This window comes from Urocampus carinirostris, chromosome 12 (assembly GCF_059441175.1).
Source record: "Urocampus carinirostris isolate Australia breed hairy pipefish chromosome 12, RoL_Ucar_1.0, whole genome shotgun sequence".
Classification (NCBI taxonomy): domain Eukaryota; kingdom Metazoa; phylum Chordata; class Actinopteri; order Syngnathiformes; family Syngnathidae; genus Urocampus; species Urocampus carinirostris.
In genome coordinates, this window is record NC_142360.1 from 18619323 (window position 1) to 18640782 (window position 21460).

The 21460-nt window shown below is 39.2% G+C and overlaps 1 protein-coding gene across 1 annotated transcript; it reads right to left on the reverse strand.

The window, feature by feature from the left end:
- Window positions 1-2923: 2923 nt before the first annotated feature.
- efcab7 (EF-hand calcium binding domain 7) lies at window positions 2924-20481 on the reverse strand. Its single transcript, XM_088349424.1, has 14 exons — window positions 20432-20481; window positions 20119-20331; window positions 18768-18979; window positions 18518-18604; window positions 17040-17226; window positions 15846-15934; window positions 14184-14322; window positions 13868-13977; window positions 10777-10940; window positions 7924-8057; window positions 7599-7747; window positions 6137-6346; window positions 3182-3289; window positions 2924-3079 (listed from the first exon to the last, which is right to left on the reverse strand). Exons 2-14 carry the CDS (start codon window positions 20246-20248, stop codon window positions 2999-3001), a joined length of 1800 nt encoding a protein of 599 aa, XP_088205550.1. The 5' UTR covers window positions 20249-20331; window positions 20432-20481; the 3' UTR covers window positions 2924-2998.
- Between the last annotated feature and the right edge of the window lie 979 nt (window positions 20482-21460).

The following is a 21460-nucleotide window of genomic DNA, read 5'->3' on the forward strand; positions in this document are numbered from 1 at the left end:
ATTTTTAACGTTGTAAGTCACGAGCCATTCCAACATTTATCCAGATACATGGTCGAGATATTGAGAATTAGTACTGATCCTATTACTGTTTGCCTGTTGCATCACAGTGTTTATTCATTGGAAAAAAAGCAAAGTTTAACATAAGTCATGCCTGAAGAGTGAGATAATATTAAGATTAAAAAGCCAAACAACCCCATTTTAACGAGACAAGGCTTCTTCCCATTAACAAATGACAAGCATTGTATTTGTGACCAGACTTTTAAGATGTCAATTAAAACATACTAGATAAAATCAAAAAGATTACACTTGGTCTGTTTTATTCAACAACTCAATGTGCAAACCAAGCTTTTTGGGAAAGCAAAAACAGACAGGCATACATCTCATATGGCAAATGACATTTAGTGAGCTGGCTCTACTGTTTCACCCGATAAAGTCAAAGGGCAAAGAACAGCCTGTGAGATAAAAATAACACCAAGCTGAAAAGGCCATGGGCAAGAAAACTTTAGACAGTGCAATATAGTATCCCCAAAGCAGACAAGGCACGGCATAATCTGAAAGGAATAGGGAAAAGTATGTGCACCACTTGTTTGAGTGCATACAACATTTGCTTTATTTTTCTCTAAGCCTCTAGGTACCACTGGGAGTTAGAACCCAATTGCTTTAAAGGGACGGTGTGTATTATTAACCGCTTCCTATATATAGATTAACAATTATGTAAACATGCATTTTTAACCACATTCATAGGCCAAGATATTTATATTTATTTACATAACATGAGTCTCAACAAGAAGGACATGAATGTCCGTCATCTTGCTACCCCATAAAATCAAAAATCTTGTAAAAGGCTGGGACAAAAAAATGAGAAGGAAAATATAGCAGTTTGGTCACTTTGGGTCTCCATAGTTTGTACTCCTTCTTGTGCTTTGAAACACTCGCTTTTGGTTACACTACACAATACAGTGACATGTAGTGGTCATATCATGGGTGGGCAAACTACCATGAGCCACAGGCTTTTACTTGTCATGCATTTTAATCCAGCCCGCCAAAATAAAATGATAATGGTATAAGAATGAAATATAAAACAGTAAAATAAAGCACTATGAATAAAATAGAGTTGTTTTGGTACCATTCTTGTCCTATTGTCTCTTTGTGTATCCATCCATCCATCCATTATCTGCACCGCTTATCCTCAGTAGGGTCGCGAGGGTGCTGGAGCACATCCCAGCCATCTTCGGGCAGTGGGCAGACACCCTGAACTGGTTACCAGCCAGTCGTAGGGCACATAGAGACAGGCAACTCACCTGCTCATTCACCATTAGGGACAATTTGGACCGGCCAATTAACCGCACAAGCATGTTTTTGGAATGTGGGAGGAAACCGGAGTGCCCGGAGTAAACCCACACAGGCACGGGGAGAACATGCAAACTCCACACGGGGAGGCTGCAGTAGCTGGATTTGAACCCTGAACTCTGGCACCGTGGGGCTGCACGCTAACCATCCAGTCCCTGTGCCGCCTCTTTGTGTATCCCCCCAAGAAAACATATTTTTCACAAAGCATTAATGTTTACTACACTCAAGGCCAGCATTCCAATAGCTGGCTAAAATCTTCTGTACTGGATTTTTTTAAAGTCACATATTTATTTTATTTATCAAAATATTGATTAAATGTCATGCAAAAGAAACTTAAGAGCGAGTTAGCCTTTGTGAATTTTGTGGTTTTTAATGCATGTTAATAATATTTGTGTAACAAAAAAGAACAAAATATATTACTTGTGTTTCAAAACTTTATTAAATGTTTTTTTAGAAGATAAAAACAAATAACAGATCAAATATAACATGTGCATGTAGATATCTGTCTGTATATTTATTCTTAGATAAAAATGAGAAGAATTGGATAGGCCTACATTCTCTTTTTTTTCTGTATATGCAATGTATCGGATTTGAGACTCAGTAGAAAATAATCAAAACCATTATCATCTTTTCCTCCTGGCTCGGCCCCCTGCCAAATTTGTAGAACTAATGCCAGTGTCTAAAACTCACGACAAAAGGTTAGCGGACACCAGAACTGACATTTCTGAAAAGTTGCCTGCCCCATTTTTCACAACTTGAAATGCAATAAGAGGACTCATCGCAAAAAAACGTTGTTGCAAAGTATTAAGGATTGATAATCAGACTATATAACAGAACAAGACTTTAAAATTAAGTTGATTATAACTCTGCTCATAACATTCATTGCATGTATATGACATCGCTATTTTCCATCTGCCATTAGTATGTACCTGTATTTACTCATCTTCATTGATGCAATGTTTGCATTGCGTCATCTGCTACAAGCCACGTGAACTCCTCTTTCCACGATTCTTTTAATGTACGTTTACGTTTTGTAGCGTCATAAATTTTGTTAGCTTCTTTTAATGTTTCTTCTGGGGCTGAGGTTTTGGCTTGATTCCTAACCACTTATCCATTTTTCTTGTGTTCTGTGCATCTACTTTGGAAAATGATATGCAAATGCACGACTTTATAACGCTCGGGAAAGTCCGGAAGCACGAAGGTATTCTATGCAGGCTTCCGATTGGCTGCCAAGTATGCAAATTGCCTAACGAACTGAAATTTCCAAACCGAATGAAGATTTTGAAATCGGAATAAAGCAAACGTTTGATTTAAAAAAAATTAAAAATAGAAAATAAAAACGAAATATTTTTTTTTTTTGGGGGAAAAAGTTGTGTAAGTTGTGTACGTTGTGTAAGTTGTACGCCCGACATAAGAGATGCACACGCCGGGCGTCCAGGCAGATGTTATTTCACACACTGCTAATGCAGCCCACTCCTGAAAAAGTTTGTTCCACCCCTGCTTTAGATGAATCAACACAAGTAGACTAAATCACAAGACACAACAAGCCACCACCAAGGTAACAAATGCAAGATTCATTTTTGCATATTTATTAAAGCCTAATCATATTGATGCCATCATTTTGATTCCATTAAGACCACGTGCAGTTCTATTTAGAGGGTAGTAAAGTCTCCACACAGCTGTAGGTCCAGTCTCGTTCATCACTAATCGGCAGTACATGTTGGCACACCTAGAAAACAACGCATATGAGACATTGTCGAATGAAAACCCCTCTCAACATAAGTTGTTTCAAAATTGTGAAGAGTTATCAAATGTATTAAAAATGTCTTACCATTTTTGTTCTAGCTGGTACCTCTACAGCAAACACATTCAGGCCTCTACTGCTGCAGCAGTTACTGTTGTGTTTGTTGTTGACACGAACAGTCACTTTCTGGTTAGACTGAGGGAGAAAAAACGTGTTCAATTATGGACGTCTCCCTTCTATTAATAATGCCAAAACAGATTGTAAAAAATAACTAACTTCTGATCAATGAAAATCATGCTCAATTATGAACATTATCTTGCAAACCTTAGAAATGGATATTAAAAGTATAGTCTACATTGCACTAGAAAATATGCACAAGTATTGATTGTCATTTTCCAAATGAAAAACAAAATAAAGGAGTGAGGCAGGAACCATCCACCTCTAAAACCCATCCATCCATTATCTGCACGGCTTATCCTTAGTAGGGTCGCGGGGGTGCTGGAGACCATACCAGCCATCCTCAGGCAGTGGGCATGGGACACCCTGAACTGGTTGCCAGCCAGTCGCAGGGCACAGAGAGACAGACGACTCACTCGCTAATTTACACCTAGGGACAATTTGGACCGGCCAATTAACCTGACATGCATGTTTTTGGAATGTGGGTGGAAACCGGAGTGCCCGGAGGAAACCCACGCTAGCACGGGGAGAACATGCAAACTCCACACAGGAAAGTTCAATCTCATGACTTTAGAACTGTGCCACACACGCGCTAACCACTCGGCCGCCGTACTACCCTACCTCTAAAACCTCTTAATAAAAATAAGTGAGCTGACCTGAATGTTTTTACCAACATATGTAGGTTAAAAAAAAGGATGATTTCAATAACATAAGAAGAGAATTGTTCTTTTACCGTGGGAGACATGAAGAAAATTCGTTAAAATTAATTTTTATTATATTCTGAGAAGTTGGATGAATATTTGTCAAATATTTTTCAAGCAAAATCCACATCATAGTAAAAAACGCTAGGGCGGCACGACGGCCAGGTGCTTAGCATGCAGCGCGACGATGCAGAGGTTCAGGGTTTAAGTCCAGGTAGGGCAGCCTCCCTGTGTGGAGTTTGCATTTTCTACCCGCGTCTGCATGGGATTCCTCCGGGCACTCCAGTTTCCTCCCACGTTCCCAAAAACATGCATGTCAGGGTAATTAGCCGGTCTAAATTGTCCCTAGGTGTGAATGAGTGAGTGAGTTGTCTGTCCCTGTGTGCCCTGCGACTGGCTGGAAATCAGTTCAGGGTATCCCCTGCCCACTGCCTGAAGATAGCTGGGATGGGCTCCAGTACCCCCGCAACCTTACTGAGGATAAGATGTGAAGATAATGGATGGATGGATGTAGTAAAATTCACAAAGTAGTGCATGGCTGCCGAAATATGTCTCTTTGTATATAATCATAAATGTATGACTTTTTCAATCAGATCATTTTCTTTTTTAATTATCACATTAATATTTTAATAACGGTAATAATTTAGTTGGTGGTAATGAATGTAGCTAATTACTTACATACTATACATTGTTCTTTGTCAGGGTTCTTAAACCCAAATAAATTCGGGGTGAAGTTGGGCCAAATCGGGTTTTGAACAAAAAAAGTTGCTAAAAACATTCCACTCTTCTCAATTACAGTATCGTGTTTTAAAATTCACTCCAAAAAATAATATCTAAAAAGTAAAGAAAAATATACGAATTAATAAAACAAGAAATCTATCAGGAATAAATTAATCCATAATCCGTTAGGGCTGCACTTAAAGGGACAACGTGTATTACCTCACTTAGTGGGAGATGTTATTGTCCTCAATCTTGCTGCTATGGGTAACCAAAAAAAACAAAAACCTAACAAAAGACTGGGCAAAAAAATAGATTAAAAACGGCGCTTTATGATGACTATAAATCTCCATGTATTCTTATTTTTAGCAAATTTTCGGTTGCACGACAGAATACAGCGACATCTGGTAGTCAAATGATACTCACAGCCGCTTTAACTTTTACTTTAAGTGTTTTATTTTTATCTACTTTTTGAGGAAGGCACAGTTGTGAAACCATTACAGCCTTGTTCTGTAAATCCAAAATATTCTGTTTTATTTATTTCATTGTAATAAGAAACCTTGCCCTGCGACTGGCTGGCAACCAGTTCAGGGTGTCCCCTGCCCACTGCCCGAAGATAGCTGGGATGGGCTCCAGCACCCCCGCGACCCTACTGAGGATAAGGGGTGCAGATAATGGATGGATAGATGGATTAAGAAACCTCAACCTGCTTAACTCAGGTGTTCGTTATACCCATAGCGCCTTGCAACCCAGATGTCCTCTCACTACTTTACAATAAAAAAAGTAGGATATACAGTATTTTACGGACTATATTTTCTGGAATGCCCAAAAATGCAAAATTAATAAGGAAAAAACATATATAAGTCGCCCCTCGAGAATAAGTCCCCTCTTTGGGGTAAATTTATTTAAAAAAAAACAGCAACAAAAACATACATGTGATCTTGAAAAGCAATTCAAAACACAAATAAAACAGGGAACACTGTATACTAATGTTACATGTACGTCTATATCTTAGACAGGCTTGAATAGTCACGAAGGACATAACATATTAAGAGTGATTCAGATAACTCCAACATAACAAACATGCTTACCAAACTACTAACTTCGCTCCAAATCACTAAATCCAATAAAATATTCATCCTCTTACTCACTTCTACCGGTAAAGAACTCCTCCAACTCGGGAGTCTGGACGATAAGCCGCTTCCTTTTTCCAGTTCCATAATCAACACAGGCCTAGAGCACTCTCTTGCGGTTTAGTTTGAAAATAACATGTTAAATTCTATACAGAAATAAAAATATGAAACGCAATGTTATGGTAATGAGTTTACAATTTCACATATAATTCTCGCTGGAGTATAAGTCGCAAACTATGAAAAAAAACTGCGACTCATTGTCCAGAAAATACCGTACGTGAAAACCTTAGGCAAATACACCGAATGTCACCTACCTTGTTGACTATGAGGGATGATATCCTGTGATCTCCTCTGTAGGTATAAATGACAACATTTTCCTGTCCTTTCAGTGGTACAGCAGTTCCCTGTAAACTGATTGACTTCTGTACAGCCTGGTTCAGAATTTTGGTCCCAGAGTCCAGTCTGAGATGTTGAACTGATGGCTGTGTGCTCTCACAACGGATGTCTATCTGGAACGGGCAAGCCTGATGACGTAGGAGTTGATATCAAGAAATAGAAAAACTTTGCAAATCTTATTCATTTACAGTGGCCCCTCGGCATACAAGCTACTCTAGTTACGAGATATTCGAGATACGAGATGTCTTTCAAGCAAAAATCTTGCCCGGCATGAGAGAAAATTAAGGGAATTTCCAGACGCTACCACTAGACGGCAAAATACTCGAGACCGTTCACCGCCAGCATCAGCTCGTCCCAGTTAGCATGTGCGTCTCCTACTATACAGACCTGATCCCATGGACTTTCTTTTTGTATTTTTATGGCATTGCATCTGTCAAGACAAGAAAAGAGACAGGACCCACTTGCGTACGTTTCTCTCAGTTTTTTTGGAAAGAAAGGAAAGGATTGCACACACGATCCTCTGATCGCTGGTCACAGTGAGCAGGTCGCTCTGAATGCAGAAGTGGCACTTTCATGGAGAGCGATGGCGGTGACGGGAGCGGAAAACCAGGTCAGTAGCCGGGACAGGAGAGCAAAAAACTTGGTCAAGATCAAAAAACGGGTCCAAGCCGGGAAACAGACGGGAGCCAAACAGGAGTGACTCAGGGTCGAAAAGCTTGCCTAGAGTAAACTGAGGTTCCCAGACGGACTGACAACAGGTAACAGATAGACAAGGGTTTAAATAGTTGCAGGGAACCAATCAGAGTCCGAGGCAGTTGGCGCCAAAGGAGCTGGCAAAGGTGCCAGCATCTCCTTTTTAGTGGATTTTTTGTGACCCTAATCATGAGTTCTGATAAGAGAGGTACTTGTTCAGAAAAAAGAGCATAATGTCAATTCTAATGAAGCAGGAATTAAAAGACAAAGATGAGCGTAGTGTTCGTGTAAGTCATCTAGTGAGTCAGTGCTTATCAGCAACAGTCTATCGTGCTCCCTCACTCCTCCACCACCATCGCGCAAAAATTTCCTTAAGTAACCACCGACTTCCTTCATGATTAGAGCTCATAATAAACTCACACTATTTTGATAATATCATGTTATTTATCTTATTACTGAATTTTTATGTTCAATTAGAACGTAAATGTGTTCGGGAAGATGTGTTTGATAGCATTTTATATCAACTTGTATGCATTTGTGGAGTCCGGGAGAGGATTCATTGGTTTTCAGTTATTTCTTATGGGCAAGATATGACTAATTCTAGATTTAAACTCCATCTGCAATCGGTCTTATCCCGTATGTAGAGAGGCCACTCTCCTTTTGTTGTTCTTCAAAATGAGTGACGACCTCAACAAGCTCCAGCATACGGTTATAACCCATGGCTTCGACGAGGGTCCACAAGTCTTCACTGTCTCCATCTTTTTCAGTTGTCACCATCAGATTCAGATCCATGAATCCCTGTTTTGTAAGCTGATTGTTTCTCATCTCAAAATTGTCTGTGGACGCAAATATGTTAACATGAACACTTAGAGATTGTGTTTGAAATCACAGTTCGTAATATGATTATCATATATGCTGTGATGTTTTAACCTGTGTCCTGTACTCTTGATTTTTTAATTTGACCCCTATTAACACACTGCAGAGTGGAACATTAGGAATGAAGTAGATGTACCATTGCAGAATGACCACGTTGCCATCTTGCACTCCTCTCCGCTGATCCTCAACTCCAAGAAATTGTATTCATCCAGACTGAGCAAACCATTCCCATCCAGGTCTAACATGTCGAAAATATCCGATAGTGCCTCCCTGTGGCACATAACGGCGTTGTTGCATTACTGATGCAGACGTCACATCATTTACAGCAGGGGTGTCGAACTCAATTGCACATACAGGTAGGGCCACAACTCAAATCACACTTTAGTCGTGGGCCGAACAGCATCAATATTTATTGAATAAACTAAAACCTGCCGTTTTTTAAAAAATACAGAAATATTATTTCCGGATAACCAAACTTAAACATTAAATAAATTAAAATATGATGCTCTCCATAAGAAATATATCCTGTCATAACTAGCCTACTTCAAAATATGAAAAAAAAAAGGAAATATAAATTAAATTTGTGCTTTTTATAGAAACATAACCCTGCTTTTCTCTGTTTAGCCTTCCATTACATTGTGATAGATAAAATTTCATCCCTGGGTGTACAGTGGCTTGCAAAACTATTTGCCCCCCCTGTACTTTGTGACCTTTTGGATATCTTAAACTTTTTTAACAAATAAAAAACGAAAAAGTGGGTGTGCAAAATCTTTTCAGCCCCATTGAGTTAATACTTTGTAGCGCCACCTTTTGGTGCAATTACAGCTGCAAGTCGCTTGGGGTATGTCTCTATCAGTTTTGCACATAGTGAAACTGATATTTTTGCCCATTCCCCCTTGCAAAACAGCTCGACCTCAGTGAGGTTGGATGGAAAGCGTTTGTGAACAGCAGTTTTCAGTTCTTTCAACAGATTCTCAATTGGATTGAGGTCTAGACTTTGACTTGGCCATTCTAACACCTTGATATGTTTTTTGGTGAACCATTTTATTGTAGCTTTTGCTTTATGTTTTGGATCATTGTCTTGTTGTAAGACAAATCTCCGTCCCAGTCTCAGGTCTTTTGCGGACTCCATCAGGTTTTCTCCCAGAATGGTTCTGTATATGGCTCCATCCATCTTCCCATCAATTTGAACCATCTTCCCTGTCCTTGCTGAAGAAAAGGAGGCCCAAATCATGATGCTGCCACCACCATGTTTAACTGTGGGGATGGTGTGTTGAGGGTGATGAGCTGTGCTGCTCCTACGCCAAACATAACGTCTTGCATTGTTGCCAAAAAGTTCCATTTTGGCCTCATCTGACCAGAGCACCTTCTACCACATGTTTGGTGTGTCTCCCAGGTGGCTTGTGGCAAACGTAAAACAACACTTTTTATGGATATCGTGAAGAAATGGCTTCCTTCTTGCCACTTTTCCATAGAAGCCAGATTTGTGCAGTATACGACTGATTGTTGTCCTATGGACAGATTCTCCAACCTCAGCTGTAGACCTCTGCAGTTCATCCAGAGTGATCATGGGCCTCTTGGCTGCATCTCTGATCAGTTTTCTCCTTGTATGAGCCTAAAGTTTAGGGGGACGGCCCGATCTTGGTAGATTTGCAGTGGTCTGATACTCGTCCACTCGATATTATTGCTTGCAAAGTGCTCCCTGGGATGTTTAAAGCTTGGGAAATCTTTCTGTATCCAAATCCAGCTTTAAACTTCTCCACAACAGTATCTCGGACCTGCCTGGTGTGTTCCTCGTTCCTTATGATGCTCTCTGCGCTTCAAACAGACCTCTGAGACTATAACCGTGCAGGTGCATTTATACAGAGACCTGATTACACACAGGTGTACACATTTATCATCATCATTTAGACGTGGCATTCGGCTCATTTAGATCAACATTAAATCATTCAGAGATCTTCACTGAACCTCTGGACAGAGTTTGCTGCACTAAAAGTATAGGTGCTGAATAATTTTGCACACCCACTTTTTCATTTTTTTATTTGTTAAAAAAAAGTCTAAAATATCCAATAAAGCAGGGGTGGCGAACACGTGGCTCTAGAGCCGCATGCGGCTCTTGGCCAATAAGAATGCGGCTCTTTGCCACATCATATATACTGTGACTCTTTGTTTCATGTTAAGTTGTTTTTTTTGTTTTGTGTATTGAGGGTGGATACTTTCCTTGAAATGAACACAAGAACAATACTTGTTGTATTGTAAGGAGAGGAGTGTGTCTTCTGGGACATAATGTTTTTAATTGTGTGTGTTTGTCTTCGTCTGTCTGTCATGGCAGGTCAGTGCGTGGTGTGTCTCTTTGACTCTCTCAGTTAAAAATGTCGGCTCTTTGTGTCAAACTTGTTCGCCACCCCTGCAATAAAGTGTGTTCCACTTCATGATTGTGTCCCACTTATTGCTGATGCTTCACAAGAAATTACTGTTTTATATCTTGATGTTTGAAGTCTGAAATGTGGCAAAAGGTCACAATAGTTTCGCAAGCCACTGTAACATCTCCGCTTCCTGACAATAAAGACTCACTATTAATGCACTTGTCGGTCTTGTCGTTCAACTGGCTGACGTGTTTGTCGGTACATAGTTTTAAAAGTGGCTTAGCTCGTCAGGCTACTGATTAGATAACTCGATTGATGCGGAAACAATTCTGGACGTCTTGCGGCGGCAAGGCAGCTGAAGGGCTGCATTAGTGTGAGAGTTATCTGCGAAATTATATGCATAATATGCCGGGCTGGATGTGGCCCGCGGGCTATGAGTTTGACACCCGATTTACAGAAAAAATATCGCGGGGAGCATAAAATGAAGATGTACTCAAACACTAAAATCAATCGTTATTATCAAAAAACAAAAACAAAAAAATAACAATATTATTGTTCAAACAATAATGCCCAAAAAAGTTTGATGATGGAAAATGTGTTGACAAACAAAAAAAAACACTCACCGGAAATCTCTGGTGAGGTCAACTTGTCCAGTGTCTGTTTTGTAGACCAGTTCTTTGGATTGATTTGCAATATTTTTTCTGGTCTTTTTCTTCAACCTGCAACCACTGGTGAAAGGCAGCAGGTAGTATGTTCCGGCTTTCAGTTCACCTTTCCAAATGTACTTCTGTAGAACATTTTTTCTTCACTTAGCAAAACGGATGCCACATTTTCTTATAAATCACACAATAAAAGGATTTATAAAGATTGAAAAAGATGACATTTTTACAAAAATCATCGCCGTTTGTACGCAAATTCGGACCTTTCTTATAGTGTCTATGTATTCTTTTTCTTAAGATACTGAAAAATTGAACAATCCACTGAGTTTATGAATGAATTGCCATTACCATAAGACAATACATAATTGGTTAATTGAGTCGGGGGATGGGCCATCTGACTGTGCCAATGAAGAAGGAAAAGCATCAAAATGGGATGTATACCCAATTGACGTCAAGATATGACTTCATGTTAGTATACTGTATAAAAAAACCCTCAAAGTTTGGGTTTTTACGGTAGTATATTATCATCTTTGTGCAAAGCTTGATCAGTGATAATACTGAATCCTAATTAGTAGACAATAGGTAACTTCAATGACAAATGAAAAGGCATTAGGTTTTATCCCATTACCACCCTATTTAGGTCCCGGTGCCAGAGCTTGAGAATGGAGAAAACACAAAATCGACATCAAAAAACCCGACGAGGGAAACAATTCTTTGGTTTTCTGATGATGAATCAGACTTTGAAGGACATATTACATTGGTATTGTGATTTTAGTTTACGTTGTCAATAAATTATTTTAATCATGACACATCATCAGCATGAACTACTATTGGTTTAGTGGCACCAAGTATTGAAGTCTATTAGTTAGAACTGCTGCTTTTGGCTGAAGTGGGAGAAAAGTTGATTTCAATGATAGGATACCATCTAAAAAACATTTTTTAATTAAACTTATGCGAGTTGTAGCCACTAAAATATACAACCTTTACAATGAGCAAGCCACCAGAAGGTACAACTACACAATTGGAATCACGTTTTTAGCAGATGGCAGATTACACGAGTGCAGAAGGGACTCAAAACTGGCGTGCAGGGTCCACACTTTAAATCGGCAAACTTCAAACAAGGAATAAAGCAAGTACAAACAATATAAATAATATATCCCAAAAAATTAAAGCAGAACGTCTGTATTATATTATCATTATTTAGTTTTCTTTATTGGATTTCCTGGGTTTAGGTTTGTTGAAATTAAAAATAAATTATATGGTGGGTTACAATAACGAGGTTGAGTTTTTTGAAAACCACAGATATAAATCACAAAATGATTGATTAAGCGTTGACTATAGACACTTTCGAAGATGGAGAAGATGGAATTGGAAGTTTGTAGATTGTGGGTTTAGAATATCAAGTTGACAGTCACTTTCTCTTTGTATACAGGTAACATGGACAACCGATCCTGCCATATGTAGAAATAAATGAACATTTAGTTAATACCTACAAATATGTGCCACATAAATAAATAAATCACATAATACCTAAATGTCTGATATAAATGCAATCAATCCATCCATCCATTATCTGCACCGCTTATCCTGAGTAGGGTCACGGGGGTGCTGGAGCCCATCCCAACTATCTTCGGGCAGTGGGCAGAGGACACCCTGGACTGGTTACCAGCCAGTCTCAGGATACACAGAGACAGACAATTCGAACGGGCACATAAACCCAACATGTATGTTTTTGGAATGTGAACATGTGGGAAACCGGAGTACCTGAAGGAAACCCACGCAGGCATAGGGAGAACATGCAAACTCCACACAGGAGGTTCGATTTCATGACCTCACAACTGTGCCGCACACGCGCTAACCACTCGGCCGCCGTACTGCCCTACCTCTAAAACCTCTTAATAAAAATAAGTGAACTGTGCCGCACACGCGCTAACCACTGCGCCGCTGTGATGCAATATAATCGCATATTTATTCATTTTGGTATCTGTTATGTGATTTATTTTGTCTTGTATTTCAACGTGTATTATGTTGTGCACTTTGTCAAAACAAAATTTTATATAAATGAGGGGGCGGGTCAAACTTTCTGAGCTTTTCACCTATCGGTTGATCATTGATAAATGATTCGGCTACTACACTGATCCGCCCCCTCATTTAAATAACATTTGGTTGGAAGAAAATGAACGACAAAATAAACATTCAAATACATGAAATAATGCATAAATAAATGCATAATTTGCCTTTATGCCATAAATTTAGGCACAATGTTATTATGTGTTCATTTATTCATATAGCGTGGTAGGTATTTTTTTTCATTATTACCTTTATTTCTACAAATGGAGGGATCAGTCCTTCGTAGTTTAAAATCTGAAAAAGGATCAGAACCTCACCCAAAGAAACGGAGACTATGTGTAACAGAGTTGAAATTTGATTGTTTTTTTGTTGCATTACTGTTAAAACTCTGGTTCCGCATTCATTTGTTAAGCCATGGGCGCGTGCGACTGTCTTTTTTGTTTGGCACTTTATGAGCTTCTGCGCTTGCCGTACCTTCAGATATATCACCTCATGCTGAAGGTAAGCTGTGCCCAGTATCAGTAAAAGTTCATATTTTGCTAAATATAGGAGCTGCTTTCACGAACTATTTTTGTATATAAATGTATATAAATTGTGCTAAATGATGCATAAAAAAGCACTAATTAAAAGTAAAGTAATGCAGCTTGAAACAAAGATTACTGTGATGCAACGTGTTTCAATGCAACCACGCCACGATGTGCGGCATGTTGAGTCCCGTTTTTGTATTTTTGTTAATGTTTTAGATGTATGCAGTCGTGCACAGACGCCCTGACTTCTTTGTATTGTTTTGTTTACTGAATGCAGATAATAAACCGAGTGACTGTGAACCCTTGTTTCGCGCATGATTGAGGGTCGTTACATGTGCAAGTGGTGAACCCGAACATGATCCATCATGTTTGTTTTGGAAATAAAAAAATCTCAGATGTGACAAAATGCTTTTGAATTGAAGTAAAATTAAAGTAGCACTGGATTTATGCAAACATACTTCTTTGTCCTTTGTAGAAGTGAAACACATGAGTGTGGATTCCTCTTCTGTATCGCCAGCTAACATCACAAAAAGAGCCGTGTCCACATTCATCCAGGGGGAAGGCTTGTCTTAATAACAAAGCAAAAGACAATATATTTAATGGATTCAATAGTAGTGCAAAAATGCCACGCTCCATTGCGCTCTGTAACTTTCTTTGGTAAAGGTCTCTAGGTGATGTTTTAAAAAAGCATAATTTACATGAATGGAAATGAAGACTGCCCCGTATTAGGCAAATTTAGATAGCAAGGCATGACTAAGAAAAGCACAATCTTACCATCTCTTTGGTTGAGACTCAAAGGTTGTATACTGAGGTGAACATTTGAAGACTGGCGCAGGTGCATCTGGTATTGCAGTGAGCTGATACTTCCATTCTCTTCCAGGGAGAAAGTTCCCTTCATGCAAGTGTGATGCCACTGAGGGACAATCAAATGGTAATTAAAATAAGTTGTGAAGGGGAAGCGGTGGTTTTTCTTCCTCCGTGTGTTCATTTAACATCCGGTTGTGAGATGAAACGGAAAGGACGAAGACTAGAGTTGAGCAGTTCCAATTTTGGTTATGATTAAAATAACACTATCGACAAACAGAATATATGCAGGGCATGTGAGTAAAACAAGGCTGTCAGGTTTCACAAAATGCGCAGTCAAATGGCTGACATTAACATATATACCAAACGGGTGGGCTATGACGAGTAACATTAGTAGTAAAACTCTACCAAAGACCAGTCTTTGGTCCGGACTGGGTCTAGTAGGGGTTGATAAGATTCAAGGCTTTCTCCTGACAGCAAACTAAAATATAATTTGTAACAATGTAGAGACTGTATAACAACTGAATGAATGGAAATATTGAGAAGTCATTTGATTGCTGAAACAAATCAATAATCATAACTGCAATCAAATACATTTCTAACCGCCAATGCATTAATCACAACGAAGTGAAGGAAAAATAAATGACTGAAATGATCAAAATCAAACGATTGTGACTATGTGCAGTGACACATTTCAATATTAAACAGTCGGTAGATTGATTTAATCCAATAAGGTAAAATTAACTGACATTTTGAAACATATGTAGGCCTGGAGAGGAATAGGCGCCACTAGGCTGTACTTGCCCATGACACACCACAGGAGATGCTATGCCTACGACCCTTGTGGTTAAGGGATCCAACCAACTAACCTACCAAACAAGTTATACTACTGGTTAGGGAAATGCACACCGTGCCTTGCGTGGCATTCGGCTCCCTGGAACTTTTCAACCTTTTGCTACATTCTAGGATTAAAACAAAAACATAGAAAGGTAAAAAGTTCAAGGCGGCAGAATACTTTCATTAGGCACTGTGTATAATTAGTACCGTGCCTTATTTAGAGAAAAAAAAACAAAATGCAATTGAAAAAAAACTGATGTAAGTCAGAACTCTACAAAGGTTGTGTTCTTCTGAATATTGGGACATCAGAAGAAAAGCATGAATATTGTGCATTCCAAACATAATGTTCTGGTTTTAATGGGGACAAGCAAAATAGAAGATTGGATTCGGCTGCTTGGAGTTGTCGATGGTCGGGAGCTGCAGTACCCAATTTGGCAACCAGAGGGCAATAAACACCTGACGAAAGCAGATGTTTATCAATTGTGTTGGTATTGATTGGGGGAACCATGACACATAACCTATCTGAAAACACTCGTGGAGGCTTAAAGCAGAACTGTGTACATTTTCACAAAAATCGGTTTAGCCAATGAGTCAAATAAAACACACACAAACACACACACGCACGCACTCCCCCCACACACATTATAAAGCAGTGATAAATTAAATTTAGATACATATAATAGATTGATTTAGATTATATTGGTGTTAATCCTATTATCCTGGTAGTCAAGGATTATCAAACATTATTTTCAGATGATGTAGACACTTGTAAACAGAAACTGGCCTTTTACTGACCTTGCTGATGTTGGATGTTGCAGCAGCCGAATTTGTATGAGAAGACCGTCTACTGAGTGCAGATGAAGGACGGGAAGATTGTCGGCTGTCTGAAAACAAAAAGACACAACCTCTTAAATAAACGATCACCGGACTCTTTTAGGAAAAGTTAAACAAACTAATACAAACAAATAGCAAAGTACTTTTTTTCCTTTTAGAACTAAGGCCAAAGAAACATGATGGCAAAGGTTGGATTTTAGGAACAAAACATCTTCTACCATTGTCTTGCATTTTATGATTATATTTTCGGAATTGTATTAAATGAATTCCTTATTTTAAGGTTTTCTTTTTTTTACACAAGACGGTATTTTACTTCACTACATAATAAAAATTGTGTGTATTTTTCCGTATTGTAAAGATAAAAGCCTAAATACACAATGACAAATGTAGCACCGAATGAGCAACCAAAACTGTTTTTAAGCTGAAAGAACAACACATTCAACATATGCAACCGGCAAGCATTTTGTGGAAGCCACTTATTAAAATGTAACAGGGATAAATCAATATGTGGGAGAGGCACAATAATGTGATAATCCTGAGCACTGTGTGGGAACTCATTTGTTTTTGCAGGAGCGGTTGATCCAGGCCCTCCCCCTTAACCACCTTCAAATCCCTCATCCTCTCCCCAAAGAGTAGTAGTGGGATGATCCAGGATCCTCTGAATCAATAACATGAACATGGACTGACCACTTAAATCAATCCCATCTATCAACACAGTAGGATTTTCTTCAAGGGTCCTAGTTTCTGCCACTCTCTGCACAATACTGATGGCTTCACCTCTTTGGTTAATGGTGACAAGACTATCCCATAATGAGTATTTTTTACTAGGGCATGCACCATGTCTGCGGTTTTATCACGTGTAACTGAGTGTTTGTCAATCCACCAATGGCAGAAATAATGAGCCAAATCAAAGTGCTTCCCTACAAGCTTAATTATGTGGCTATCCTAGTGAATGAACACTTCTAATGAGGCGCTTTGTCACAAGAGGGTGGGAAATTGATCGATGAGTAATCTCTTAAATTCATCACAATAAAGCAGTGGCGTGTGTGTAGAGGCAATTGGTGTGAAAAAGTGTGATTCTAAAATATAAAAGAAGTTAAAAACAGACATCACATTTGGAGCTTTTGGTGCAAGCAGATTGAGATGTTCTACTACCTTTTCGAGTGATCTCTGGATCTGATAAAGTTGGTTCTGGAGGCTGAGATGGAGGTGATGATGTCAAAGAGGGTTTTGGGGGGCTTTGGCTGCCAAAGTTTTGCCTCTTTAGTTTGGAATCAGATTGGAGCTTCACCAAAGAAGCAGTCTGGCATTTCTCAGCAGTGGACGTGAGCTGTCTACAAAACTGGCAGCAATGGTATTAGTGAATGTAATGACCTTGAAATAACAATCACACTTTCATTCTGTTTTGAATATTGAACGTGCATAGATTCCGGTTTGTTGTTTGAACAATTATACCTCATAGAGTTGACTATTATGCACTATTTACAGTACTGTATAGGGTTTTTCCATACACAAACAAGGTGGAATGAGCTGACATTTTAGGCCCACTCAACAGGGGGATTTATAAACTTTAGTGACCCTAAAGAGGAAAACAAATGAACAAATAAACATGAATTGACTTGACCTTAAGGCCATTTAAACTGGGGGATTTTCAGATTAGGGCTTTTACATATTAGAAGACATAGCTGACAAGCTAGATTCCTATGACCTGCCCCTGTTTGGCTCCCTCTGATCTTTCAGCACCCATTTGGTCACATATTGCCACTGGTGAGGCTGTGTTGACCCCTGGGTGGGTAGGCGGCCAAGACAGTATAAGGCCAGGGACTCTTAAATAAAGCAGACTTAGTCTGCATAATGTTGCCGTAGTTGGGTGTTCAATCTTAGTAGCAGCCGGTAACGCTTATAATACCATGGTTGATTTATTTTTTGATGAATAAAAAGGGGAAATTATAAGTGAATCCTTAAACTATAAACTTATCAAACAGTAAGCGCTATATTTGAAATGGAAGTAATTTCTATTGATGCAGGGGAAAGGGTGAGGAGGTATATCTACAGTCAAAAAGGAATGCCCAAATAATGCAAAAGAAATGGCAAAAGTACCCAGACACCTCAGCAGAACACTTGATTCAAAACAAGGTTGGATTATTTCTGTCATGTCCAGCATGGTCGCCATGACGACCGGCTGACCCCGCCCCCTTGGCACCGGCTGTAGCAGATTTTCTGATTTGCGGGTGTGCTACTTAAAGGCGGGTTTTGGGGATTGCCGGTTGCAGGTTCATTGCATTACTTTGCATTATTCTGTTCTGTTTGACTTGAGGAAACCTGTACTTGCCCGTTGTGAGTAAAAGCCTGTTTTGTGAGTATTCCTAGTCTGAGTTCCTGTTTGCCTGTAAGCCTGTTTTTGTTTTTGTCCCTGAGTGTTGGACGACTTTTATTTCCTTAATAAAAGTAACTGATCGTTAACGCGAATGAGTTCACCCTTCCTGCTTCCGATCTGGTCCGGTCTCGTGACAGATTTCAATATAAGTATGTTGCTGATGACTTTCTTGACATATTTCCAATTGTATACAATTTAACAGCTTTGCACACAAATGTCAGGTAGAATGAAAAGATAAACACATATGCACACTTACCTCTGCATAGTTAAATTTGTCATCCTTGTTGACACCTTTAAGCGAAAAAATGGCTTTCAGCTCCTCTGGTGTCATTTTATCTCCTCCCTGTAAGTTTTGAATATTTAACTGTTGAAATGCAATCATTTAAAACATATTTCTTGCTTCAATCACTTAGTTTGAATGCTATATTCAAATAATTTTGTTATAGAAAGTAAAAGGTGACATACAATGTGAGCAGGTATAATCGAAAATATATAGATAAACTCACATTTTCAAGGAGCTTTTGCACTTTGCTGTATGATATGTAACCCTCTTCATTTGTGTCCAGCTTTTTGAAAATTTCCATGAGATCATCATTCTGAGATTTCGACTCCCTTTTCAATATCTCACAAAAATCATCAAAGTTTAGGTGCGTCGTTCCTGGATTCCAGTACTTATCAAGAGTGGCTTGCGAGGGATTTCTACCAGCCAACTGGAGAACTAATAGGGAAAGAAATATATATATTATTTTGTTTTTACCACAAGAATTACGAAGCTTTTTAGTCCAACTGGGTCACCTGCATTTATGGATGTACAGTACTCGACGCATAAAGCGATGCTGGAGTGGTTCTCAAATGTGTGACATTTTTAATTATTTTCAAAAGATGCATTTATATCTAAATTAAATTCCATTCATCCATCCATTATTAGCACTGCTTATCCTCAGTAGGGTCACGGGGGTGCTGGAGCCCATCTCAGCTGTCTACGGGCAGTGGGCAGGGGACACCCCGAACTGGTTGCCAGCCAGTCGCAGGGTACACAGAGACAGACAACTCTCTCACTCATTTACACCTAGGGCCAATTTGGACTGGCCAATTCAACCTGACATACAGGTTTTTGGAAAGTGGGAGGAAACCGGAGTGCCCAGAGGAAACGCATGCATGCACGGGGAGAACATGCAAACTCCACACAGGAAGTTCGATCTCATGACCTCAGAAGTTAACCATTAAATTAAATTATTATCAATAAATTATTACAGTATAATTCCAATATTTTTGAGCATTTAGAGAAAATTTGAAAACTTTAAAATGTTAATAAACGCTGTTTTGAACAGATAATTGCTATGACCCCAAAAGAGAACCTGTAATAGCAATAAAAATGTATGTACTGCAAAAACATTTTCTTAAAAACATTTGAATGGCTTTTGACCATGAACTGCATTTTCCTGCTGCCATTGTGAGATGGGTCAATTCATGTTTCAAAGCTTTAAAGGGACAGTGTGTAATACATGGTGGCTCCTAAGTCTATAAAAACTGTTAATAAGTAAAAAAAAACATTGATTTGAATATTAGGCAAAAATACATGAAATACCATACATTCTTATGTTTTTTTAATCACTATTCAAGAAAATTGTTTTTTTTTACAGAGTGGACTCTCTACTTAGGTCGCCACCATGTTTTTTATTTTGTTGCTTGCTGTGGCCATGGTTGTTGTTCACATTAGACAATAAACAGTGCTATCTAGTGGTCAAATATTACACACTGGGACTTTAGGCATTGTTGCATAGATTTGATCTTGATGTACAGGGATTTGCTACGCCAGTGAAAACGGGTCGTTATATCCAGTTAGGAAATACATACCTCGACATAGCTCTTGTTTGGAGGAGATGTTTGTCAGACTCGACTTAAAGACACTTAGAAAGGCAGCTCTGCACTGCATGTAGAAAGTCTCCTCCTCGTCAGGAACGTCCGGTGAGTCCACGCAAGACATATTTAGTTAAAGATCTTGATCAATTGCTCATTCGCCCATGTTCGCCGATTCCCTCCCAGAACGATCCTTTCAAACTAAGAGATCTGTTAAAACAGAGGCAGGACATTGAGGAAAAAAAACCGAAAAAATAAATAAATAAGTATACTCAATATTATTTAGTAGCAGGGTGGCTGAATCTCCCACCGTTGTCTATTGTCTGTTGCTATGTCAACAACCAAGAAGCTGGCGTTCACCTTTAAACCGTACGGAAGAAACAAACAAGCATGCGGAACGAAACAGTAAACGCTATGTTGCATTCTGGAAATTATAAGAAATAATAACGTAAACGCACTAATCATAATGATAGTTTTAAGAGCTTTTTTGTTTGTTTTATAATTGCTGCACCATGATTGAATAAAATATCTTACGACTGAATGTGTAATGCTAATTCAGGCACTGTAGATGGCGGTGATTCACCAAAATCAAGTATTCCAGTCAGACTGCTGTACTACAAATTGACAATTCGTATGACTTTTCACTTTTAAGCAGTACTATCTTGCTAGTAAAATCTTCAAAGTAACATTGTGTATTACTCAGTGCCTCCTACTTCCATAACAAACTTTATTCATAAAAAAATACAACAACAGCAACTTTGATTTGACTAATGAGCAAAACCACAGGAACTATCACATAAATATTACACCTGTCAAATCAGCCAACATTCCAAAAACACACATGTCAGGTTAATTGTCCGGTTCAAATTGTCCCTCGGTGTGAATGAGCGCAAAACAACCAATTTTGTGGGGGTTATTCCAACAAGGACTTCGGGTCAAATCAACTCAAGTATCGGATTGGGCACTTTTTGACCAACTTTTTTTGTCACGATTACTGATGTGACTCAGCTGTGCTTGCTCATTTGGCCCCTTGTCAGTATTTGAACCCAGTCCTGTCTGTCCCCTTTTGTCAGTCCGTCTGCGAACCTCAGTGAACACTAGGCAAGCCTTTTTCGACCCTGACTCCCACCTGTCCCGTTTTTTGCTCCCGTCTGTCTCCAGCTTCGACCCGTTTTGATCCTGACCATGTCTGCTCTCCCATTCTGGATCACGACTCGCTTCCGACCCCGACCACGCCTTGCTCTCCCAGTCCCGGCTACTGACCCGTTTTTTCTGTCCCTGATACCGCCATCGCTCGCTACGGAAGACCCACTTCCGCGTTCGGAGCACCATCCGAGTA